The sequence below is a fragment of the Pongo pygmaeus genome, chromosome 1, assembly GCF_028885625.2.
Source record: "Pongo pygmaeus isolate AG05252 chromosome 1, NHGRI_mPonPyg2-v2.0_pri, whole genome shotgun sequence".
NCBI classification, from domain to species: domain Eukaryota; kingdom Metazoa; phylum Chordata; class Mammalia; order Primates; family Hominidae; genus Pongo; species Pongo pygmaeus.
The window spans coordinates 168,606,778-168,633,106 of record NC_072373.2 but is presented as its reverse complement, the minus strand read 5'-3'; the positions used below and the strand labels follow the sequence as shown (position 1 = coordinate 168,633,106).

Genomic DNA, 26,329 nt, shown 5'->3' with positions numbered 1-26,329 from the left:
AGCAAGGCCCTGTCCCTAAAAAAAGAAAGTAAAATATCCCAATACTGGGAATTTTTTTACTCAGTAAATACGTCCATGTCCATTTGTCCATAGGCAACAGAGTACGGAACCTAAAATTATGAGTTTATTTCTCTGCTAAAAAATATCCTGAAGCTGGCTGGGCACAGTGTCTCATGTCTGTAATCCCAGCACTTAGAGAGGCCTAGGGAGGCCAAGGCAGGATAGCTTGAGCCCAGGAGTTTGAGACCAGCCTAGGGAACAAAGTGAGATCCTGTCTCTGTAAAAACAAAAATTTAGAACAGGCAAATTCAAAAAGACAAAACGTATATTAGAGGTTACCAGAAGGTGGGAAGAGAAGGGGAAGGAAGCTATTACTTAAGGGGTATGGTATTTTTGGAGTGATGAAAAAGTTTTAGAAATAGATAGTGGTGACATTTGTAAAATATTCTGAACACAATTAATGCCACTGAACTGTACACTTAAGATTAAAGTGGCAATTTTTATGTTATATATATTTTACTGTACAAAAAGCTATTATCTTATTTGCACTTAATGTTGTAGTATTAATGTTTGCAATTTATAAACTTTTGATCTTGTTAGTGTAAAATGTAATTTGTTTGTATATACTTAGGTGGTATCCTACTAAGAATAAAGGAAAAAAAATGTGGTTACCAGTAAGTACTTTATCACCTCAGCTTTGGCAATTGATATGACCCCTCATTTAACAGCATTGTCAGTGAAGTCATGCTTCTTAGGTAACTCAAATATTTTATAAATTTCAAATGTAATGAATGAATTAAGAAGTGAAAGAAAAAAAATAAGATCATTTTATATCAATCTATGCTTTCTCTATCTAAAAGACTTCTGAGTTCCTCCATACAAAGAATGCCAACAGTAACATCAGCAACATCAGATCATCTCCTGCAAACCTACCAATCTGGTGATAAAAGTAAAAGGATTCAGCTGTCTGCAAGTAAAGGACAATGCAACCTGTATCCATCCCAACTCCCCCAAATAACTAATACTTTCTTAAAAGTCAGACTACATTTTTGTATCCATATTTCACTTCTGTGTGTGATTAATTTTAAGATGATGCCATTAAAACCATCTGATTAGTCACATTTTAATTAAGCATCAAAATTCCTACACAGTGCCAGAATTTATGCATTCAGAACACCTGACTTCATTTGACTTAAAGAATTCTTAGTATTAATCATAAATGACCAATATAAACACTATTCTTTAAGAAGTGAATAAGAGTCACCATTTATATCCTGAGGAAAACATAAAATTGGGATTCATCTCAGAACCAGTTTAAGATATTCTTTGTTTTGAAAATCCTCTTAAACGCACTAAAAAAAAATCTACCCACAGGGTAAGTGAACTAAGTGAAATATACCTAATTAAGGTCACATGACAGACTAAAAGTTACTCAAATTATCAGTCACTTTGGTTTTCCAATTTATTTTCCCAATATATCACACTAGGGTTAAATAATGATACAGGGAGCTATCTGAAAGATTTGATGTCTATAAAATGTCCTCTGTGGCCAGACATGGTGGCTCACGCCTGTAATCTCAGCACTTTGGGAGGCTGAGGCAGGCAGGTAACGAGGTCAAGAGATCAAGACCATCCTGGCCAACATGGTGAAATCCCGTCTTTACTAAAAATACAAAAATCAGCTGGGCGCAGTGGCACATGCCTGTAGTCCCAGCTACTCAGGAGGCTGAGGCAGAAGAATGGCTTGAACCCAGGAGGCAGAGGTCACAGTGAGCCAAGATCGTGCCACTGCACTCCAGCCTGGGCAACGGAGCGAGACTCTGTCCCCCGACCGCCCCCCGCCAAAAAAAAATACTCCTCTGTGGCTGGGTGCGGTGGCTTACACCCATAATACCAGCACTGTGGGAGGTCGAGCCAGGTGGATCACCTGAGGTCAGGAGTTTGAGACCACCCTGGCCAAAATGGTGAAACCCCGTCTCTACTAAAAATCAGCTGGGCGCAGTGGCACATGCCTGTAATCCCAGCTACTCAGGAGGCTGAGGCAGGAGAATTGCTTGAACCCGGGAGGTGGAGGTTGCAGTGAGCTGAAATCGTGCCACTGCATTCCAGCCTGGGCAACAGAGTGAGACTCCATCTCAGAAATAAAAATTTAAAAATGTCTTCTGTTTGTATATATTGTTGTCCTACATCTAGCAAACTATCAAGTATACCACCTTTTCCAGCATTGGTAGTAGATTTATGGCAATTATGCTTTTAGTGCTTCTTTTGATCAAAAAGGCATAGGCTATGTCTTTGACCAAACAAACTGGCTCACATAGACATGATTCCATAGCCTTGGCCACATTTTGGTCTAAACTGAAAAGCTTAGGGTTTTAAAAATGTTTGTAAAATGCAAAGATTTTTAAAAAGATATAAATTAAGAAAAGTGTTTATTAGGCCTACAGCCCCCAAGGAAATATTTTATTATTTTTTGAGACAGGGTCTCACTCTTGCTCAGGCTAGAGTGTAGTACTACAATCACAGTTCACTCTGCAACCTTGATCGATCTCTCAAGCTCAAGTGATCCTCCAACCTCAGCCTCCTGAGCAGTTGGAACTACAGGCATGCACCGCCATACCTGGCAAATTTTTTAAAAATTTTTTGTAGATAAGGAGTCTCACGGTGTTGCCCAGGCTGGTCTCAAACTCCTGAGCTCCAGTGATCCTCCCATCTCAGCCTCCCAAAGTGCTGAGATTATAGGCACTCATCTGGAAATATTTTGTTTCTAAAAATAAATGGAATCTATTATCAGACTATTCTTGGAAAAGATCATAGGTTCCTCTAGGGCAAGGACCCCATGTTATTATACTTAAGCTGGTGCTCACTAAACCGATTTCCACTGATGGCATAATGTATAGTTTATCACATCAACTTTCATTTTTATTCATTACCTCTCAAGTGACACTGTGAAATTTAGGAATTTAGCCCTATTATGTTTTGAATGTTTGTGTCCCTACAAAATTCCTATGTCGAAGTCTAACCCCAAATGTGTTGGTATTAAGAGGTAGGGCCTTTGGAAGGTTATTAAGTCATTAGGGCTCCACCATCCACTAATGGGATTAATGACCTTATCCTTTACACCATGTGGGCACATATAGAAGGCACCATCTATGAAGCAGAGAGTCCTTACCAGACACTGAACCTGCTGGTGTCTTGATACTGGACTTGCCAGCCTCCAGAACTATAAGAAGTAATTTTCCATTGTTTAGAAATAATCTAGTCTAGGCCACGCACAGTGGCTAATTCCTGTAATCCCAGCAGTTTGGGAGGCCAAGGTGGGTGGATCATTTGAGGTCAGGAGTTCAAGACCAGCCTGGCCAATATGGTGAAACCCCATCTCTACTAAAAATACAAAAACTAGCCAGGTGTGGTGGTAGGCACCTGTAATCCTAGCTACTCAGGAGGCTGAGGGATGAGAATCGCTTGAAGCCGGGAGGCAGAGATTACAGTGAGCTGAGATTGCGCCACTGTACTCCAGCCTGAGCAATAGGGCGAGACTCAGTCTCAAAGAAAAAAAAACACAAAACAAAACAAAAAGAAATAATACAGTCTAAAGTATTTTGTTATAGCCCCAAATGGACTAAAACAGGTCCTACAGAAAAACAATCACTTTTTTAAAGACTACATTTTGCATCTCATCTTGCTTGCACTAGGCACAAAGCCACACTTTGTATAAGGCATACTGCATACAGTTTCAAATCAGCAAAAATTTTTGAGGGCATACTCTGTTTAACATACTACTGGTACTATAGGAGATTAATAAAAGTCATTTTTCCTCAAAAAATTTATGTGTGAAAAGTCAAATCCATTGTTTAAAAGTTAAAAACTAATACAAAGCAGTATATAACCCAGTGTTAAGAGTGGTATATAATAAATATCAAACTCATGAAACATACTTTACCAGTCTGTTAAATGTATTTATAAAATTCATAAATGTTTCAGACATTATGCTACTTTTTTAAATTTCTGCTGCTTGTATGGTTATTAGTCCTTTAAGGAAATCCACTCTTATATTAATAGGAATGAAAGTAAAAGCAATTTCTTCCAGGATGAACAGAATTTTTAAAAAATTGTGACAAAGAAAGAACCAGCATACTTCCAATAACTTTCTATATTGTAATACTTATTTCCATTTTCCCTCCACATATCCTCATCTTTCTGATTTGTGGCTGTTTGCTTCCACTTAACATAAGAGACTTTATTTTCTTTTTGTTTTGCAGAATATACATCAGTGATTTTGGTATAATTAAAAATGCCCAGGCCAGGCATGGTGGCTCACACCTGTAATCCCGGCACTTTGGAAGGCCAAGGCGGGTGGATCACCTGAGGTCAGGAGTTCGAGACCAGCCTGACCAACATGGTGAAACCCTATCTCTACTAAAAATACAAAATTAGCTGGGCGCAGTGGTGCGTGCCTGTAATCCCAGCTACTTGGGAGACTGAGGCAGAAGAATCGCTTGAACCTGGGAGGCAGAGGTTGCAGTGGGCTGAGATCTCACCATTGCACTCCATCCTGGAAGACAAGAGCAAAACTCCATCTTAAAAAAAAAAAAAAAAGTCCAGATTGCGTGAATGAGGAAAGAGGTTTAAATATAATCAAAACATTCTCATTTTTCTGATAAAAAACTTGTATTATCTAATCTATCCTTCATGACATATATAAAAATATAAGGAGGCTGGGTGCGGTGGCTTATGCTTGTAATCCCAGCACTGTGGGACGCCAAGGTGGGTGGATCACCTGAGGTCAGGAGTTCGAGACCGGCCTGAACAACATGGAGAAACCCCGTCTCTACTAAAAATATAAAATTAGCCGGGCGTAGTGGTGCGTGCCTGTAATCCCAGCTACTTGGGAGGCTGAGGCAGGAGAATTGCTTGAACCCAGGAGGTGGAGGTTGCGGTGAGCCAAGATCAAGCCACTGCACTCCAGCCTGGGCGACAAAGACTCCATCTCAAAAAAAATATATATATATATATATGTGTGTATATATATATATGTGTATATATATGTGTATATATATATATATGTGTATATATATATGTGTATATATATGTGTATATATATATATGTGTGTATATATATATATATGGCACAAAAGAATGAGTGTCTTTAAATATTCAAAACTACCTTATGAATAACTATATATATATATATAGTAGTTACATACGATAGTTACCCACAGCTGAAAGATGGTATGCTATACATGTATCACTGATTTAGATTTTCTGGACTGTATTCTATGTGATATTTCATGCCATGCATCATCATTCATATTATCTGTATATTTTTAGGAACAAAAGATAGAAAATTCCAAAGTTTAATAACAAATAGACAAACTCATAAAAGAATTTTCAGTAAATATAGCAACATGTAAAGCTTACTTTAGCAATATGGGCATTATACTTTGTATTGTTTCTGTTCAAAGACAAACTATAACTAGACTACAGTATGTTTTTATAGGTCTTGAATCCATGCCCGATATGTTTATGGGATCACAGTCCCACAGAAACACATTGCTACTCACTGGAAAATAATATTTAATGGCAAAAAAGAAAGAAAAAAAGACGGAAAGACAGATGGAAATAAGGAAGGAAGGAGAAAGAAAAAGAAAGAAAGAAAGAAAGAAAGAAAGAAAGAAAGAAAGAAAGAAAGAGAAAGAAAGAAAGAAAGAAAGAGAAAGAGAAAGAAAAAGAAAGGAAGAGAAAAGAAAGAAAGAAAAAGAGAAAGAAAGGAAAAGAAAGAAAGAAAAGAAAAGAGAAGAAAAGAAAGAGAAAGTCATGGCAAGAATGGGGAAGGAAAGAAAAATAAACAAAAAGATGAGCCAGGGCCAGGCACAGTGGCTCATGCCTGTAATCCCAACACTTTGGGAGGCTGAGATGGGAGGATTGCTTGAGCCCAGGAATTCTCCTCTAAAACTGATGATGTCAACATCAAATGTTAAATATGTTAAATGACATGAAGAATAAGGCTACCCATCTTATTTGGCTATGCTTGAAATGGATTTATTATAATCTCCCTCAATTTGAAAGCAGTCTAAACTGATCATACCTGTGAAAATGTCTTATTTAGGGAAATTTACTGCAGATGTTCACACTCTAACTCTATGATTGACTCCTAATCCCAGAAGATCTTTAAGTTAAATAACTAGAGGCTAGGTGCAGTTGCTCACGCCTGTAATAATAGCCCTTTGGAAGGCTGGGGTGGGCAGATTGCTTGAGCTCAGGAGACCAGCCTGGGCAATATGGTGAAACCTCATCTCTTCAGAATATACAAAAATTAGCCAGGTATGGTGGTGCACACCTGTAGTCTCAGCTACTTGGGAGGCTGAGGTGGGAGGATCGCTTAAGCCCAGGAGGCAGAGGTTGACAGTGATCTGAGATCACACCACTGCATTCCAGCCTGTGCGACAGAGTGAGACCCTGTCTCAAAAAAAAAAAAGTAACTATTTATTGTAAAAAGTTCAGGTATAAATGAATCAGAAAGCAGTGACTGAATCAAATTAGCTCTATAATTTGATACAACTAAAGCTACAATGCAATAATATCACCAAAGAAAGAACCTAGCATGAAAATATTAACTAAATGGTTCAGTTTCAAAGACACTTTGAATTCTGGATATCTTAACTCAAAGAATCCCAATAATATATTAAATTCCTTGGATCCTCACTGAAAGTGAGAAACTCATTTCTAAGCATATGTGCACAAGTACCTTAGCCTCTTCATGCCTGCTTGCCTGTCCCACAGTCAGAGAAGGCAGGATATTTGGTTAGGCATATGTTTACGAGTACAGACAGGAAAATTCCAACTTTAAAACCAAATATTTTCCTTGTTTAATTCTGGTATCTTATTGGTCCATATGCTGCCTCCTCCTCACAGTATGGTATCCAAATCTCCTAGATTGTGACTTTCTTTTAAAGCATAATGATAACATCAAGCAGACAGAATTGAAGAGTGGAAATACTATATGAGAAAGCAGAGCAAAACAGATGATGCTCTAAATGCAACTGACACACTTGCTAAAGACGTTAGGTGCTCCATAAATGCTTGTTGAAATGCTGTTTGTCAACATTTGTTGTGAAAAATTCATCTCTTTCTCTAAGAATCCTCATGAGTTAACCACAATCAGTTCTACATAATTTAACAGAAAACATCTGGTGGCACTTTTAAATGTTTAAGGACAGCATTTCACAAACTATGCCCGCCCCCAGTCCCACTGCAGCAGGAGAAAATGAGGCTAAGGAGAAAAGCAAGATGAGTTATCAGGAGAGCCCTAAACATGTATATCATTTGTTTATACATATCTGGTCTACATTCTCAGATTTTCTAAAGAACGCCCTTTTTTTTTTTTCTTTTTAGCTTAAGCTAGCTGGATTTCAGTTTCTGTAATTTGCAAACAACACAATACTAGTGTAGAGTGCCTGTCCAGTGCAAAAGAAAATCTTGTCTCTGCTTCCACAATGTCCATATGTATAACAGAATCCTATCAATGCTTTTATGGTAATTGACAAGGTGACAGTGACTATGAGGAAAAGAAATGGGTTTGAAAAATAACCACAATCCCTCTTAGAGACAACATATATTAAAAAGATTTTGAGAAGCTATTCAGTAAAGAAACATCTTTAACTCAGTTGAACTCACATTTACAAATCATATTTGAGCATGGAATCTTTTTTAATGAACTTCTTATGTCTTTGAGAACTACTAACTGGTAGAGCACAGTATGAGAAACGCTAGTTGGAAACATGACCAAGATTCCTTAGATCTAGTACATGAAGAAAAATGGAAACGACCATTCTTCTCTGCTTCCTCGTATACTAAACATTTTAAATATAACAGGAGATCACAGAACTCAATTTTGAATGTAAAAGTATTTTACATTCTAGATTGAGAAACTTACCTGCATTGAAATAAGAATGAAATCAATTAGGCTCCCAATTCCACAAAATCCTACAGTGCAAAACTTTAACAAACCTAGAAAAGAAGGTAAAGTCATTTATAATCTGGAAGGTCTTCTGAATATTAACAAACTGTTCCATTTTCCAATAAACCATTATTATATATATATAATATCACGCTCTTTATATCAAGAACATAAAAGTAACACTTTAAGAAATCAAATCTTCACCTGAAAATGAGAAGAGTTTAAAGGAACCCTCTACATAGAAATGCCAAGAAATAATTTAATTCCCTTAACAAATAAATATTAGTAACTGAAAAAAAACCTCAATATAATCTAATAAAATTTCTAAGAGAAAAGGCCTAAGGAAATAATCCTTAAATCTCAGCACACCAGAGTTACAAAACATCTTTTAGTCCTAAAATCCTTAATTACTTATTTAGACTTCATACATTATGTGACCCAAAATTTACTATACATTTGGAGAGTTAAAATATATAAATTGTCGTGCCAAAAAAATAATCAGGAAAAAACACTGCTCTTGTTGTAAAATTGCAAAATTTTATTAGCAATCCAATTACCTTTATCTTATATATTTCTTTTTCCTAAGGATCTCCTGTTTATTAGCTCTATAGTCAAAATCAATAATTCTGTGCTGAGCACTATATACAGCTTTGGCCTTGGTCCCAACCCAAGAGCTAAGATGCTAAAATAGATAACAGAGTATCTAATATGGGACATCTACAACAATATAACCCAAAAACGATTGTAAGAGGCAGATTGCGGGTGGGCTGGGGGTGGGATGATTAATCTCTTATGAATTTAAACTTAAGTTTCTTACAAGACATCTCATATGAGATATAAAAATGGTATAAGACAAGACTCTTTGTGAAAATGTAGTTCCATATATCAACTACAAATAGATGCCAGCTAAAAATCCTAACAGAGGATGAGATCACCTCCCACAACCTGAGAATACACAAATAAGATTGAACTATGTAAGGACATTAGATGACTTTTTCCCCCACATATAGCAGAATAATGTTGCAAGTACAGAAATAACATGGCGGCAATAAGTTAGTAACTATTAAAATACAGAAATAATTAAAAATTTTGCTTTTAGTTTTCCTCAAAACATTCACTTACCTAACATTTTATCTTTGATTACTGTCTGTCACACAGAAGCCCCATTAGGGCAGGGCCTTTTATCTGTTTTCTTTACTCCTGTGTCCTTAGTGCCAACGACACTGCCTGGCACAGAGTAAATGCTCAATATTTGTTGCATAAATTGATAAATATTCTCATATTTCTGCTTCCCAAACACTCCCATCATTCCATCCATTACCTTAATAATAACTCCCTTAGATTTTTCATTAGTTGCATGGTACTATAGTAGCCCAAAGAAAATTGTCTGCTGAGATTTTATCCAGTGTATTTTATATTTCCGAAATGTATTCCTCTTCACATAGCATGTTAGTATAAACTTGAGAATGTCATAGTTTCTCTTTCTTCAATTTGTTTATAAAAAAGAATATTGGCCAGGCGCGGTGGCTCAGGCCTATAATCCCAGCACTTTGGGAGGAAGGCAGGTGAATCACCTGAGGTCAGGAGACCAGCCTGGCCAACATGGTGAAACCCTGTCTCTACTAAAAATACAAAAATTATCCAGGCATGGTGGCATACACCTGTGATCCCAGCTACTCAGGAGGCTGAGGCAGGAGAATCACTTGAACCTGGGAGACGGAGCTGAGACTATGCCACTGGACTCCAGCTGGGGCAACAAAGGGAGACCTTGTCTCAAAAAAAAAAAAGAAAGAAAAAAAAAGACAGAATATTAAGTATAGTCCCTCTAAAGTTATATCTTTAACTGCTAATCCATGAAGAATAGGTAATCACATCAGGGCTTTGGCTTTTTTTGTGCCATTTTCCAAGGATGTTCTTCCTCTTAGACCACTTCTTTAGAGAAGTCTTCCCTAACCTGCCTGTCTGAAGCAGCATGCCACCCTATCCCTGCCCCATAACCCACTATGCCTGGCTAGTTTTTAAAATTGTTTGTAGAGACAGGGTCTCACTATGTTGTCCAGGCTAGTCTTGAATTCCTGGGATAAAGTGATCCTCCTGCCTTGGCCTCCCAAAATGCTTGGATTACAGGCCATCACACCTGGCCTAAATTTTTTTTTTATTTTTATTTTTTTTTCTCATACCTCTCAGGGATGAATGAAGTTTTTGATTATAATAACTGTAGTAGCAGAAATAGTGACAACAAAAGTAGTTGCTGGGCTAACATTTATCAAATGTATCTTATCTCGTTTAATTCTTATTGCCCTTCCTACTTGCGTTCAAAAAGTATTTTTATATTTGAAAACCTAAAACAAGTTTAAGATGGCATTATTGGAAACTTCATTACTAAAATCATCCTTTGCCTTAAATTTCTAGAAATAGATGGACCATAGTTAACATCACACGTTTGGAGTAAGATATGCTGTAAGTCACTGTAATGATTAAACCTTCAAGTTTTTTTTTAACGGTGAACTGGTAAGTTTAAATGTGTTACTCCAGGAGTTTCTTTCTTTTCTTTTTTTCTTTCCCTCTTTTCCTTTCTCCTTCTTCTCTCCTTCCCTTCCTTCTTTCCTTTGCAGGTTCTCACTACTTCCAAGGGTCTCACTGTGTTGCCCAGGTTGGTCTTGAACTCCTGGCCTCAACTGATCCTCCTGCCTTGGCCTCCCAAAATGTTGAAATTACAGGTGTGAGTCACCACACCCAGCCTCTTGATTTTTTTAAAACAGCTCTATTGACCTATAAATGACATACATTAAAATGACATACAATGACCCAAATGACATGCAATGACATACACTGTACATATATAAAATGTACAATTTGATAAATTTGACACTTGTAAACACCTGTGAAACAATCACTATAATAAAAAAAGAACATATCTGTCACACCCAATAGTTTCCTCATGCCCCTTTGTAATTTCTACTTCTTGTCTCTCCTTGCCCCCGTCTGTCCCCAGCAAGCACTTATCTGCTTTCTGTCACTATAAATTTGTTTGTTAGTTCCTTAAACTTTTAAATATCATCTCTGATCTGTTCTCTAGTTTCCTTAAATGTATTACTCCAGGAGTAGGTAATATTTACCAGTTCCAAAAAAAGATATTATTCCCTTATCCAATATTTTATCTTAGCAGAAACCTCTCATGTTCATTTTTGTGAAGCATCCCTAAGAAGGCGTTCTGCAGCAAAATATCTAGATTTTCTTAAATTTATCATCTTACTCTGTTATGGGTGTTATTACATTACTTTCCCAATAAACATATTTCTATGCCATTGTTTTAAATGGCTGCATAGTATTCTGTTGTTACACACTGTACCTTAATTTTTTGAGACAGTTCCTCCCTACTGAACATTTAGCCTGTTTCTAGTTTTTTTGATATGCATATGACAAATATTTATCAGAGTCTTACTGTCTGTCAAGTTCTGTTCAGGATACCAACTTGCCTAAGACAGATAAGGCCTCTGCCTTTAAGAATGTACATTCCAGGCCAGGCGCAGTGGCTCACGCCCGTAATCCCAACACTTCAGGAGGCCGAGGCAGGCAGATCACCTGAGGTTAGGAGTTCGAGACCAGCCTGACCAACATTGGGAAAGCCTGTCTCTACTAAAAATACAAAATTAGCTGGGCATGATGGCGCATGCCTGTAATCCCAGCTACTCGGGAGGCTGAGGCAGGAGAATCACGTGAACCCAGGAGGCAGAGGTTGCAGTGAGCCACGATCGCACCATTGCACTCAATCCTGGGCAACAAGAGCGAAACTCCGCCTCAAAAAAAAAAAAAAAAAAGAATGTATATTCCAGAGGAAGACTGAAGTGAATGAATAAACAAATCCCCAAGGCTAACAGATTTATAATTAGCACTATGAAGGGGAAAAAAAAGCTATATATAAGTAGGACCACTGCTTTTATAACCACGAAGAAAGATTAAGTAAGGTTAGTTGTAAAATGGGATTTTTTTTTCTTTTTTCTTTTTTGTAGAAATGGGATCTCACTATGTCACTATGTTGTCTCTGCTGGCCTCAAACTCCTGGCCTCAAGCAATCCCCCCCACCTCAGCCTGTTGAGTAGCTAAGTCTATGGGCACACACCACTGCACCCAGCAAAAAACTGAATTTTAGATTTTGTCTATAACTACTTTCATTGCAGTCAACATTGTATTACGTAGTTAAGAATTTTTTTTGAGGCAGTGATCATTTAAAATAAAAATGCCTAAATTCCTTAACCTTGGATTCTTAATAGAAATTACAATTTATTTAAAATATTTAAAAATTTTAAATTGGCCAGGCACTGTGGCTCATCCCTGTAATCCCAGCACTTTGGGAGGCTGAGGTGGGAGGACAGCTTGAGCCCAGGAGTTCAAGAGCAGCCTGTGCAACACGGCGAAATCCCATCTCTACAGAAAAATACCAAAATAAGTCAGGCGTGGTGGTACATGCCTGTAGTCCCAGCTGTTCGAGGCAGAGCTGAGGACAGAGCATACCTTGAGCCCAGGAGGTCGAGATTGCAGTGAGCCGTGATTGCACCACTGCACTCCAGCCTGGGCAACAGAGTGAGACCCTGTCACAAAAAAAAAAAGAAAGAAAAAGAAAAAATATTTTATTGCTTCTGATACCTAAAAGGATAACTTTTGATATCTAAAGGACCCAACTCCATAGCAAGATACTCAAAGCATTTTATAATCGGACCATAGACTACCTCTCTAGGCAGTGTCACCTACATTGTTCTTCCTACACAATCAGCTAAATTATCCCCTAATCTCTCAATGTACACCTATATGCTTTACACATGCTGTTCCCTGCAATGCCTTCAACCTCTGTAATCCTTTCATCCTTCAAACCCTAGCTCAAATGTCACCACATCTAAGAATTTCCTTCAGTCAACTGCATCAGTCCCTTTTCCGTACTCTCACAGCACTGTTATGGTTCTGCTACAGCACTGTACCATAAATTGGCCTACTAACATATTTATTTTATTTTTAACCAATATACACTGTGACCTTCATCATTATTTCCATATCACTTAGTTATTTAAATGTTGAATATATGTTTAATTAAATAAACAAGTATATATAGTACTTTATGACTTTTACTTAGGAACTTACAACACTGAGTTTTAGTACAGCTGTTAGAAATATACCTACCATCAACTCCACAGTGAAGACTTCTCTTTGATCTTTTGTGGGTAGCAACATGGAAGAAATAAGGTTAGCTTTGCTAGCTAGAAGGCAGAGCATTCAAAAACTTTAAATTTGCTCAGTGAAGGGCTAATATAGAAGTAGAGTAGTACAGTAAATAAAGCATGATCTCTGGAGCCAGAAAATTTGGGTTCAAATTGAGGTCACTAGCTGAGTGTCCTTGGGTAAATCTCTTAATCTCGTGACAATTTTCCTATCCATAAAACAAAGATGATAACAACAAATATGTCACAGAATAAAGGAAAGCCTCTAGACTCAGTAAATCCCTTAACCTCTCTGGTGACAGTTTCCTTACCTGTTAAAGAGGATTTAAAGAGGATGATAAACTCAAAGGGTTGTAAGGCTTCAATAAGGGCAGGCATGTGAAAGTACTGTTTAAACAAAAGCTATCATAAAATGTAAATAGTTTTCATAAGCATTAGTAACTATGGTAAATGTGATTACAGCCAGAAGGAAGATATAGAAAGGGGGGCTAAGGGTGATAGAAGTCAGGCTCCCACCCCAGCTCAAGTGGGTCACCGAAGTTCCAATCCCAACTTGTTCTGAAAGAAGTGCATAGTTTCTAATCCCAGGGCAATGGTGAAAGAGATTTGGGCAGAAGGAAATATTTTTTGGAGTGGTAGAGGATGTACATTTATTCATAAAACATTAACTAAACATCCAGTGTGTGTCCAGCACTAGCAGTGACAGTTCCAGTCTACTATCTTAAGTAAATGCCTCCACTATCTTGTGTGTGTTTTCATAAAGGTGAAAACATAGGAAAAGTCAGTATTTCTTACCTAAGCTGAACTGTTGGGCTAATTGATAGCTCTATACTCACGGAAGAATGTTAACTACTCAACTCCAATTATATAGAACTTATAATAAATACACAGAGATTTAACCCATAAGAACACCTACAATTAACTAAAATGTAGGTTTCATAAGGATTTTTTTTTAATGAAACATACGCACCCAAAGCAGGGTATCCAAGGTAAAATCGATCTGCTCCCAACCATCCAAGAAAAAGAGACAATGCGACTGCCACTTTGTAGGAATAGCCATTTCTGCAACAAATTAAAATCTGAGTATCATATTTCCAACGTGAACATTTTAGAAAAAAAATTATTAACTACTACTTGTTAATTGGTTCATTCATTCACTCAATTAATGTTTTTTGGATGCCTCCTGTGTGTCAGGCACTATTCTAGGCTATTGGAATATATTAATGAATAAAAGCAACAAAGATCCCTATCCCCATGGAGCTTACAGGCTGGTGGTAACAAGCAATAAACACAAATATATTTAAAAAGTAAATCGTATACTATGTTAGAAAGTCATAAATGTTAACAAAAAAAAAAAGAAGTAGAGCAGGCTGTGTAGAATGCCGGGAGCCATTTAAATGGCATGGTAAGAGTAGGCCTCATTAAGAAGGTGATATTTGAGCAGAGACCTGAGGCAAGTGAGTGAGATGGCCATGCCATGCTTCTGAGGAAAGAGTGCCACAGGCAAAAGAGACAGCCAGAACTATCATTTTGAAGTCAAATTTCATCACGTAAGATCCCTGCTCATAATTCTCTTTCGTGTGTGTGTGTGCATGTGTGTGTGTGTTTTATTGCACTGCATTGCAGATTTGTAGGGAGTTAGAAAAAGTAGTAAGTGGCCCAGAGATGCTGTTTATGTGTCTAACGTTATAAGGATGTCAAACTTTATGCTGAGGGCAGTAGCACCTCATCTACAATGGAATAGGGCACCAAACTAGAAGCAGAAAAATAATTTAGAAGGCAATGCAAAAACTAATGCTGAAATCTAATGAGCAGTAACAGTGGGAGAAAGAAGTGAACAAAATTGGGAAATACTAACAAGGCAGAAGCAAACAGGCTACATGTGGGGAATGAGGGAAAAGGAAAAGTCAAGAATGACTCCAAGACGGGCGCGGTGGCACACGTCTGTAATCCCAGCACTTTGGGAGGCCAAGGCAGGTGGATCACCTGAGGTCAGGAGTTCAAGAACAGCCTGGCCAACAGAGTGAAACACAGTCTCTACTAAAAATACAAAAATTAGCTGGACGTGGTGGCAGGCACCTGTAATCCCAGCTACTCGGGAGGCTGAGGCAGGAGAATCACTTGAACCCAGGAGGCGGAGGTTGCAGTAAGCCAAGATTGCACCATTGCACTCCAGCCTGGGTGACAGAGTGAGACTCTGTCTCAAAAAAATAATAAAAAATAAGTAATGAATCCAAAGTTTCTGCTTAAGAAACTGGGTAGAACTGGTGCCATTCAATGAGACAAAGAAGAAAAGGATTTGAAGAAAAAGAAACAAATGCAATTTTAGACCTTATATATATAATATATATAAAGATGGTAATATATTGATAATCAATTCAATTTTATTTCTTTTTTTTTGAGATAGAATCTCACTCTGTTGCCCAGGCTGGAGTGCCGTGGCGTGATCTCGGCTCACTGCAACCTCTGCCTCCCAGGTTCAAGCGATTCTTCCACCTCAGCCCCCCGAGTACCTGGGAGTACAGGCACACACCACCACAGCTGGCTAATTTTTGTATTTTTAGTAGAAAAGGGGTTTCACCATGTTAGCCAGGCTGGTCTCAAACTCCTGGCCTCAAGTGACCCACCCGCCTTGGCCTCCCAAAGTGCTAGGATTACAGGCATGAGCCACCATGCCTGGTCCAATTCAATTTTAGACCTTACCTATATAATATATATAAAGATAGTTAATATATTGATATTCAATTCAATTCAATTTTAGGCTATATATATATATATATATATATATATATATATATGTAACATATATAAAGGTGGCAATATATTTTAGATATTAGAGAGCTTAAGAAACAATGGGGCCAGGTGTGGTAGCTCACGCCTGTAATCCCAGCACTTTGGGAGGCTGAGGTAGTTGGATCACATGAGGCCAGGAGTTTGAGACCAGCCTGGCCAACATGGTAAAACCCCATTTCTACTAAAAATACAAAAATTAGCCGGGCGTGGTGGTACATGCCTGTAGTCCCAGCTACTTGGGAGGCTGAGGCACGAGAATCGCTTGAATCTGGGAAGCGGAGGTTGCAGTGGGCCACGCCACTACATTCCTGCCTGGGTGAAAGAGCAAGACTGTCTCCAAAAAAAAGAAAAAATAAAAAAAGAGAAAAAACAAAGGGAGAGCTGGCCACACTAGCATGCGACTACAGGCACATGTCACTGTGCCCAGCTCTCCCACTGTTGTGCCTAATGAATATTACCATATTTATATATATATTATATATGATCTAAAATATATAATATTTTATATATTATATATGAAAATGGTAATATATTTTACATTAAATATTATATTATACATTTAATATAAGATGCAATGTTATATATTATATGACATATTACTATATATAATATACTAGTATATATTATATATACGTATATATATGTTTCACATAATTTTTTTTTTTTTTTTTGAGACAGAGTCTCACTCTGTTGCCCAGGATGGAATGCAACAGCATGATCTCGGCTTATTGCAACCTCCACCTTTCGGGTTCAAGCAATTCTCCTGCTTCAGCCTCCCAAGTAGCTGGGATTACAGGCGTGTGCCACCACACCCAGTTAATTTTTGTATTTTTAGTAGAGACAAAATTTCACCATGTTGGCCAGGCTGGTCTCAAATTCCTGACCTCAAGTTATCTGTGGGCCTTGGCCTCCCAAAGTGTTGGGATTACAGGCATGAGCCACTGCACCTAGCCAATCTTTATATATATATATATATATGTATTTTTTTTTTTTTTTGAGATGGAGTTTTGCTCTTGTCACCCAGGCTGGAGTGCAATGGCACAATCTCAGCTTACTACAACCTCCACCTCCCGGGTTCAAGCGATTCTCCTGCCTCAGCCTCCTGAGTAACTGGGATTACAGGCACCCACCACCACACCCGGCTAATTTTTGTATTTTTAGTAAGACGGGGTTTCACCATGTTGTCCAGGCTGGCCTCGAACTCCTGACCTCAGGTGATCCACCCGCCTTGGCCTCCTCAAGTGCTGGGATTACAGGCACCCGCCACCACACACGGCTAATTTTTGTATTTTCAGTAAGACGGGTTTTCACCATGTTGTCCAGGCTGGTCTCGAACTCCTGACCTCAGGTGATCTGCCCACCTTGGCCTCCTCAAGTGCTGGGATTACAGGCATAAGCCACCGTGCCTGGCTATTTATATATATTAAGGTCTAAAACTGAATAGAATATAAAACGTATCACCAACTTTTTATATGGCACATGTATATACAAAGATGATGAGAGAAGCCAAAGGGATGGATGAATGAAAAAAGGAAAAAGGACCAAGCATATCAAGACTTAAGGAAGAAGCAAAGAAATAGGAATGAAGGGACACAGAAGAGTGTTTCACACTATAAGCCAAAAAAAGAAAGTTTTTTTGGTTTTTTGTTTTGTTTTTTTGAGATTTAGTTTCAATCTTGTCACCCAGGCTGGAGCGCAATGGCACAATGTCGGCTCACTGCAACCTCCACCTCCTGGGTTCAAGTGATTCTCCTGCCTCAGCCTCCCACATAGCTAGGATTACAGGTGCCCACCACCACTCCTGGCTAATGTTTGTATTTTTAGTAGAGACAGGGTTTCACCTTGTTGGCCAGGCTAGTCTCAAACTCCTGGCCTCAGGTGACCCACCCATCTCAGTCTCCCAAAGTGTTGGGATTACAGGCTGAGCCACTGGGCCTAGCCAATAAAGTATTTTAAGAAAGCCAAGAAAGTATTTTGAGAAAGGAAACAGCCAGGCTGGGCACAGTGGCTCTCACCTGTAATCTAAGCACTTTAGGAGGCTGAGGTGGGAGGATCACTTGAGGCCATGAATTTGAGACAGAAAAGCCTGGTCAACATAGTGACACCCTGTCTCTATATTAAAAAGGGAGAGAGAAAGAAGGGAATAGCCAAATGCTGTAGAAAGATTAAGATATGAACTGTAAACATTCCTTTGATATATTGACAAAGACTGCTGGTGAATATCAGCATGGCCAAAAGCCATACTGCATTAGACAGAAAATCTTGTAACAGATAAGTATTATCAGAACAAATTTCAAAAAGTTTGGCTGGGAAGGGAAATGAAATTAGAAAAGCAATTATCTATGTAAGTAAATCACCCTAAAGAATAATCTGAAAACTGGTAGAATAGCAGAGATTAGTTATTCACCAAGCCATTTCTCTTTCTCTGTTGCCCAGGCTGGAGTGCAGTGGCACAATCTTGATCTCGGCTCACTGAAACCTCCACCTTCCAGGTTCAAGCGATTCTCATGCCTCAGCTCCTGAGTAGCTGGGATTACAAGCACGCACCACCATGCCCAGCTAATTTTTATATTTTTAGTAGAAATGCGGTTTTACCATATTGGCCAGGCTGGTCTTGAACTCCTGACCTCAAGCGATCTGCCCGCCTCAGCCTCCCAAAGTGCTGGGATTATAGGAGTGAGCCACCACACCTGGCTCATTTCTCTTTTTCTTATGAATATACAGCTAACCTACATTTCCTAGTTCACCTTGCAGTTAAGTGCAGCCATACTGAGTTTTGGCCAGTGGAAGGAAGATGGAAGTGTACACTATTTCCAAGTCTGGCCCATAAAATATTCCTACAAAGGTTTCCCTCTCCTCTTTCCCATCTGCTGGCTTAGTGGAAAGGACTCTAAGGACTACAGAAAGCAAAGCCACAAGACGAAAGGAGCAAGGCCCATTCATGACTACATGGAACAACTATGGCCTCACCACCACCACCCAGACCTCCAAGTTAACCCAAATGAAGCCATGACGTAATACTAACATAGATGGCCAGTGTAAATAGGTGGGTGGCTTGGTCATCAATCAGACATGGTTACCAGACTTCAGTTTCTGGAGAATACGTTATAGAATATTTGCAACACTAAGATGAAATTTTAATCAAGTATTAAACTATTATATATAGTTTGAAAAACAATATGCTAACAGGAGTACAAAGAAAATATGAAACTGGAAAAGGGACACCTAATGAGTAAGAATGTATCGCTGAGTCTTTATTCAGTAGCTGCACAGCAGCTGGACTTTTGGTAGGCACATACCTAATATCTTGATAAAGCAAAATTATTTATCAGGTTATCTTAGCTTTGCCACTCTTACCATCAAAATTACCCATCAGTCTAACTCCCATTGTTCTGTTGAGCAATGCTCATTCTTTTTCTTTTATTTGTTTGAGACTGGATCTGGTTCTGTCACCAATGCTGTAGTGCAGTAGCCATGATTTCGACTCACTGCAACCTCTGCCTCTCAGGCTCAAACCATCATCCCACCTCAGCCTCTCGAGTAGCTGGGACTACAGACATGCACCACCAGCTAACTTTTGTATTTTTTGGTAGAGATGGGGTTTCGCCATGTTGCCCAGCTGGTCTCAAACTCCTGAACTCAAGCAATCCGCCTGCCTTGGCCTCCCAAAGTGCTGGGATTACAGATGTGAGCCACCACGCCGAGCTACAAATTCTGTCTTGAAATTGTTAACTTAGACCAGGAGCGGTGGCTCACACCTGTAATCCCAGCACTTTGGGAGGCCGAAGAGGGTGGATCACCTGAGGTCAGGAGTTCGAGACCAGCCTGACAAACATGGAGAAACCCCGTCTCTACTAAAAATACAAAATTAGCCAGGCATGGTGGCACATGCCTGTAATCCCAGCTACTTGGGAGGCTGAGGCTAGAGATCGCTTGAACCCGGGAGGCGGAGGGTGCGGTGAGCCAAGATCACACCATTGCGCTGCAGCCTGGGAAACAAGGACAAAACTCTTCTTAAAAAAAAAAAAAAAAAGAAAGAAAGAAATAGTAAACTTTATTGTAAGAAGGGAATAAGCTGGCCAGTAGCCTTGGAATATCTGGTTTCCCTGATGGTTATATTTCTTATCATAATTGATATCAATATCTTATAAGGGCCAGGCACAGTGGCTCATGCCTGTGATCCCAGCACCTTGAAAGCCCGAGGCGGGCTGATCGCTTGAGCCCAGAAGTTCGAGACCAGCCTGGGCAACATGGTGAAACCCCATCTCTACTAAAAATAGAAAAATTAGCCAAGCTTTGGGGCATGCACCTGTAGTCCCAGCTACTTGGGAGGCTGAGATGAGAGGATGGCTTGAATCTGGAAGGTTGAGGCTGCAATGAGACATGATTGTGACGCTGCACTCCAGCCTGGGCTACAGAGGAAGACTCTGTCTCAAAAAATATAAAATAAAAAATGCTTAAGAGTATGATTAGTGTAGCTCAGTTGTATGCAGCCTAATCCATTTTGAGACACTGAAAGAAAAATCAGCATTAACTTGGAAATTAAGTAACAGACCATTCTGGTGTTAGCATTACAGATAATATAAACCTATTATATTATAGGTTTATAATATAAACCTATAATGGTAAGGTCTTTTAACACACACTTGGAAAAAGACTTTTCACTGGAGGTAGAGGCACAGAGAATGCTTATGAAAACACTATCTTGGAAATCCTTTAAATAGTTCCTTTTTCTGAGCACGTAGATAACAACCAAGACTGTGTTATGAGTTCAGAGAGACTTAAAAGCCTGAGTGGTTAGCTGTTCTCAACAGATGATTTTCTTACTATAACCTATATCTTGGACCAGCATTTAATATACTAGTTGTTTAGAATGTTTAAGGTAGAAATATCTATAAATTTAGGTATTAACTAAATCCTATTTTTTAAACTTACCTCTGTAATGGAAAAAAAATGAAACCGTATCTAAGTACATTGCAAACTATTCCTTTTTAATAATTTTTACTTGACTAATGCAAAATCTTGGAACCCAAGAAGATCAGTGGTAGGCTTAGGATTATACAGCAAGATAGAATCAAAAGCCCCTCATTAACTCAATGAGGTAGGGCCAAAAGGAAAGAAAGAATGCTAAGAGTTCTTGCTAAGAATTCCAACAACTTGTAGCAATAGTCTAATGGTGGTTTATTTCATTTTTCTTCTTTTTCCTTTTTAAGGTTCAATGCATCTGTACAGTGGCTTATTTCTTGAAACAACCAAAACTAAGTGCCATCAAATAGAATGTAACAATATATAGTTTTAGGCTGAAAATATAATGCCAACAATTAAAAATAGATAACACTAAATCATGTTTTTAGTACAAAGCAGGAATATAAGAATGAATAATAAGCTTTAGCAGAAAGAGAAATCAAACTTAAAAGTCCTTTTTAAAAAATGTTTAATTTTAAGTTTTTTAGAGACAGGATCTCACTCTGTTACTGTGATCATAGCTCACTACAACCTCAAACTCCTGGGCCCAAGTAATTCTCCCACTCCAGCCTCCCAGTGGCTAGGACCACAGGCAAGCACCACCTCACTGGGCTAATTTTTGTATTTTTTGTAGAGACAGGGTCTCCCTACTTTGCCCAGGTTGGTCCCCAACTCCTGGCCTCAAGTGATTCTCCTGCAATTGGCCTCCCAAAGTGCTGAGATTATAAGTGTAAGCCACCACACTAGGCCTAAAGTCCTTTAAATAGAGAAATTCCTAACAAAAGAAAGCCATTTGTCTTACTATCCCAAACTGATCATTTTTGCTGTTGTTTTTATAAAAGACAGTGTCTCACTATGCTGCCCAGGCTAAACGTGAACTTCTGGGCTCCTCTGGCCTCAGCCTCCTGGGTAGCTAGGACTATAGGCGTATATTACTGTGTCCAGCTAGCCAAACTGATAACTTTTGAATTCTGTTTAACATTACCATTCATCATCCATATTTATTACAAAGAATAAAACCAAGTTTAAAATGCCCTTTATGTGCAAAAAATTAATTAGCATTTTTCTGATACAATAGGTACACAATTGCTACTTGTACTCTAGAAATCTCCCACATTTTGAAGACAATTTTTTCATAACTCAATTAGTGGCATAAACTAACTGACCTGAATTAACATGGCACGAGGCCATTTATAGTCTTTATTTGTCCCACATACTGGACTACTCAGCTCTACTTGATTGGTGAATTGCATTTATAAAAAAAATACACACTTGGCTGGGTGTGGTGGCTCATGCCTGTAAATCCCAGCACTTTGAGAGGCCAAGGCGGGAGAATCATGTCAGGCCAGGAGTTCGAGACCAGCCCTGGGAAACATAGGAAGACCTCATCTCTACAAAATAATTAAAAATTAGCCAGGCATGGTGGCACAAACCTGTACTCCAGCTACTTACGGGACTGAGGTGGGAGGATTGCTTGAGCCTGGGAGGTTGAAGTGAGCTGTGATCATGCCACTGCACTCCAGCCTGGGTGACTAAGCAAGATCTCACCTCAAAAACCAAAAAACAAATACTTAAAATAAAGGTTTTCTGACACAAGCAAAAAGATAAAAGATACATTTTCAGGACAGTCCCCATAAATTATCTCATCTCTTCATGCAATCAAGATATAATATAGGCAAGTAATCTGAAAATTTAAGTTTCAGTAACGTACTTACACATTTCGGCAAGATATGGGCTTGAAAAAACCAACTTCGTTCCCAGTAAAATGTGTTTCATTGCCACTGGAATCCTTACAAGTTATGTTGGGTGCTGGAAAACAGGAAACTGAAGGCAGAAAAAGTCAAGAAACTGTTATTTTTTTTTTCTGGAGAAACAGTATGTAATTGTTCTAAGACTAGCAAATATGTTATAACAAACTACCTCCCAATATAACATGACACAAGCCTTTAATTTTAGGTGGGAAAAGTGACATTACGTATGTACTTACATGCAAGATAAATATAAAATTGTATAGTAGTCCGTTAACACAAAAATATAAGAGTTGCCACACTGGATTAGATGCATGGCCAATCTATAATTCAATCTCCTGCCTCTGATAAAGGTACCAAGGGAAGAATTGCACAATATTACTGCCCTTTACTTCATCTCCAGAATTAAGAATACCTCTCAAATTTTTGTTGGTAATACGTTGGGCAATCTACCTATTAAATTATAACTCATAATCTGAGTTTGTATTTTTAGCATATATCAACTAATTGTTGCCATAAATTATTTTCATTGATTCTAAATGTATTTGTTTCTTGATTCCCTCTGGGGTTTGATATAGATTATTTCAGAATTTAAGCAATCTTGATCCTTCCTCATAACCCAGATGACATAATAAGAGGAAGTAACACTTACAGACCAGACAAGCACTGCCTTAACAGCTTTATAACCTCATAGTGTAAAGACCAAGGCCTTTGGAATGAGAACAACTTATTTGGACATTGCTCCTTTCAGAACCTTCAATTCTTTGTAGGTAAAAATAGTACCAAAGGGCCAAGTGCAGTGGCTCATGCCTATAATCCCAGCACTTTGGGAGGCTGAGGTGGGCAGATTCAAGACCAGCATGGGCAACATGGCGACACCCATCTCTACAAAAAACTACAAAAATTTGCCAGGCGTGGTGGCTTGTGCCTGTGGTCCCAGACACTTGGGAGGCTGAGGTGAGAGGATCACTTGGGCCTGAGAGGCAGACATAGTAGGGAGCCAAGATTGTGCCACTGCCCTCCAGCCTGGGTGACAGAGAAAGACCCTGTCCCAAAAAAAAAAAATATATATATATATACACACACACACACACACACACATACACACACATACACCCACACACACACATATATACGACTACCCACCTCATAGCACCATTGTAAGAATATATAAAAGTACCTGGCAGAAGGCACAGTATATTGCAGGTATTCAATAAATCAACATTTTAAACTGAAAAGTACTAATACTTTTAGATTAGTTTCAGAAAAAGCTTACCTCTATGTTTAGCATCAAGAATTACAGATTTTTTTTCAATAAAACTGTGTATAATAAAGTAAAAACACAGAGAACCTAGAATTTGATTAGGAAAGAAAGGTAGTATTTTCTATCGTTTATAATTATCCTAAGATTTCCAACAAATCATTGTCCTCTTTTAAGCAAGAATAGTACACTGAGAAAATGATGGTTAAAAAAAAAAAAAACCCTATTATGACTTCTACACCTATTTGTCAGGTTACTGATAGTTCTAACTACATTACCCCATAAATTGTATTTATTTAATGCATGGAAATTTCTAAAACAAGGTGGTGTTTATAATAAAACACACAGACTCAATAAAACTGAGAACCATTTTAATAAAACAAAGGGCGGTCGGGCGCAGTGGCTCAATGGCTCGAGCCTGTGATCCCAGCACTTTGAGAGGCCAAGGCGGATGGATCACTTGAGGTTTGGAGTGCGAGACCAGCCTGGGCAACATGGCGAAAACCCATCTCTACTAAAAATACAAAAAATTAGCCAGGCATGGTGGCGGGCACCTGTAATCCCAGCTACATGAGAGGCTGGGGCAGGAAAATCACTTGAACCTGGGAGATGGAGGTTGCAGTGAGCCGAGATAGCGCCACTGTACTCCAGCCTGGGTGACAGAGTGACATTCTGTGTCAAAAAAAAAAAAAAAAAAAACGAAGGGGAGAGGGAGAGTAAGGAAATAATCATAGTAGGATAGTAGGAAACCAGGCTAAGGGAAGACACTATAATTAAGTCACAAATTTGGCTCAGAGATTCCTGGTAGTTAAGGCAAAAGGTTTTACACAACTGTGGTGATGTAACTCAAAGAAAGCATACCAATTCACCTTTAAACTATTGCAGGAATTTGGCCTGGTTCCCAATACAAGAAACACAGAATATAACAGAACTTTCACAAAACAATAGAGGTTTTCCACATAGCCATTTCCTACACTGACTCCAGATATAAGGAAGGACATAATGTTAATATTTATAGGGCCTAGTGCGGTGGTTCACCCCTCTAATACCAGCACTTTCGGAGACTGAGGCGGGCAGATCACGAGGTCAGGAGTTAGAGACCAGCCTGGCCAACATGGTGAAACCCCGTCTCTACTAAAAACACAAAAATCAGCCAGGCGTGGTGGCAGGCACCTGTAATCCCAGCTACTCAGGAGGCTGAGGCAAAAGAATTGCTTGAAACTGTAAGGCGGAGGTTGCAGTGAGCCAAGGTCGCACCATTGCATTCTAGCCTGGATGAAAGAGTAAAACTCTACCTCAAAAAAAGAAAAAAAAAATATACAAAGAGATGTGGACAGAGCAGTGGCTCACGCCTGTAATCCCAGCACTTTGGGATACAGAGGTGGGAGGACTGCTTGAGCCCAGTAGTCTGAGACCAGCCTGGACAACATGGAGAGATCCCCATCTCTACAAAAAATAAAATAAAATAATTGGTCAGGCATGGTGGTGCTTGCCTGTCGTCAGGAGGCTGAGGCGGGACTGGGAGGTCAAGGCTGCAGTGAGCTGTGATCATGCCACTGCACTCCAGCCTGGGCAACAGAGTGAGACCATCTGAAAAAAAAAAAAAAAAAAAAAAAACAAAGAGATGTGGCAGAACTTAACTTGGTATGTAGCTATTTGGCTACCTGCCTTGGCACAGGGATAAAATTTATTGACTTTTGTGAATGAATTAATGTCACATCCCTTCGATTATATCTCTTGAAAATCTTCCATCTTAGATCATGCTTTTGATTAGTTATATAGTAGACAACTCAAAGTTGAGGTTAGCAAAAGTGTGAAATGTTGATATAAATTCTATGTCACTGAAAGGAGATCAACATGGTTTTATATCACTAATTCTTTTTTTTTTTAAGAGATGAGGTTTTGATGTTGGCCAGGCTGGAACTCCTGGCCTCAGGAGATCCTCCTGCCTCAGCCACTCAAAGTACTGGGATTACAGGTGTTAGCCACCATGATATAACTAGCCCTAAATCAGTAAAATCAATAATTCTTAACTGGGGGCATTTTTGCTCCCCAGAGGACATTTGGCAAGGTCTGGAAACATTTTTGGTTGTCACTGGGGAGCTGCTAGGGGCATATAGTGAGTAGAGACCAGGGATACTCATAAACATCCTACAGTGCACAAGATAGCCTCCCCACAACAATGAATTACCCAGTCCAAAAAATCAATAGCAGTGAGATTGAGAAACCCTGCTATAGATTAGTCATCTTCAAAAAAATTCTGCACATATACCTGCTATAAATTAAATTTTTATAAACTATATATGCCATCACACATTTAAACAGACATCTAAAATTTTTCATCATGAATTTAAATGGCTGGAAAAAATGTCATTTCCAGTTTGTTTATTTA

The 26,329-nt window shown here is 38.8% G+C and overlaps 1 protein-coding gene across 7 annotated transcripts in view; it reads right to left on the bottom strand.

Moving 5' to 3' along the window:
- TM2D1 (TM2 domain containing 1) overlaps positions 1 to 26,329 on the bottom strand; it is a 44,706-nt gene that overhangs the window by 5,846 nt on the left and 12,531 nt on the right. For 6 of the 7 annotated variants that reach the window (XM_063654946.1, XM_063654940.1, XM_063654948.1 and 3 more), the window contains 3 exons: positions 22,644 to 22,752; positions 14,141 to 14,232; positions 7,934 to 8,007 (listed from right to left, as the gene is read on the bottom strand). In XM_063654946.1, the coding sequence (XP_063511016.1) occupies positions 7,934 to 8,007; positions 14,141 to 14,232; positions 22,644 to 22,752 (275 nt within the window). Of the gene's footprint in view, positions 1 to 7,933; positions 8,008 to 13,132; positions 13,165 to 14,140; positions 14,233 to 22,643; positions 22,753 to 26,329 lie in introns of all 7 variants that reach the window. The other variant, XR_010124387.1, reaches the window with a different exon arrangement.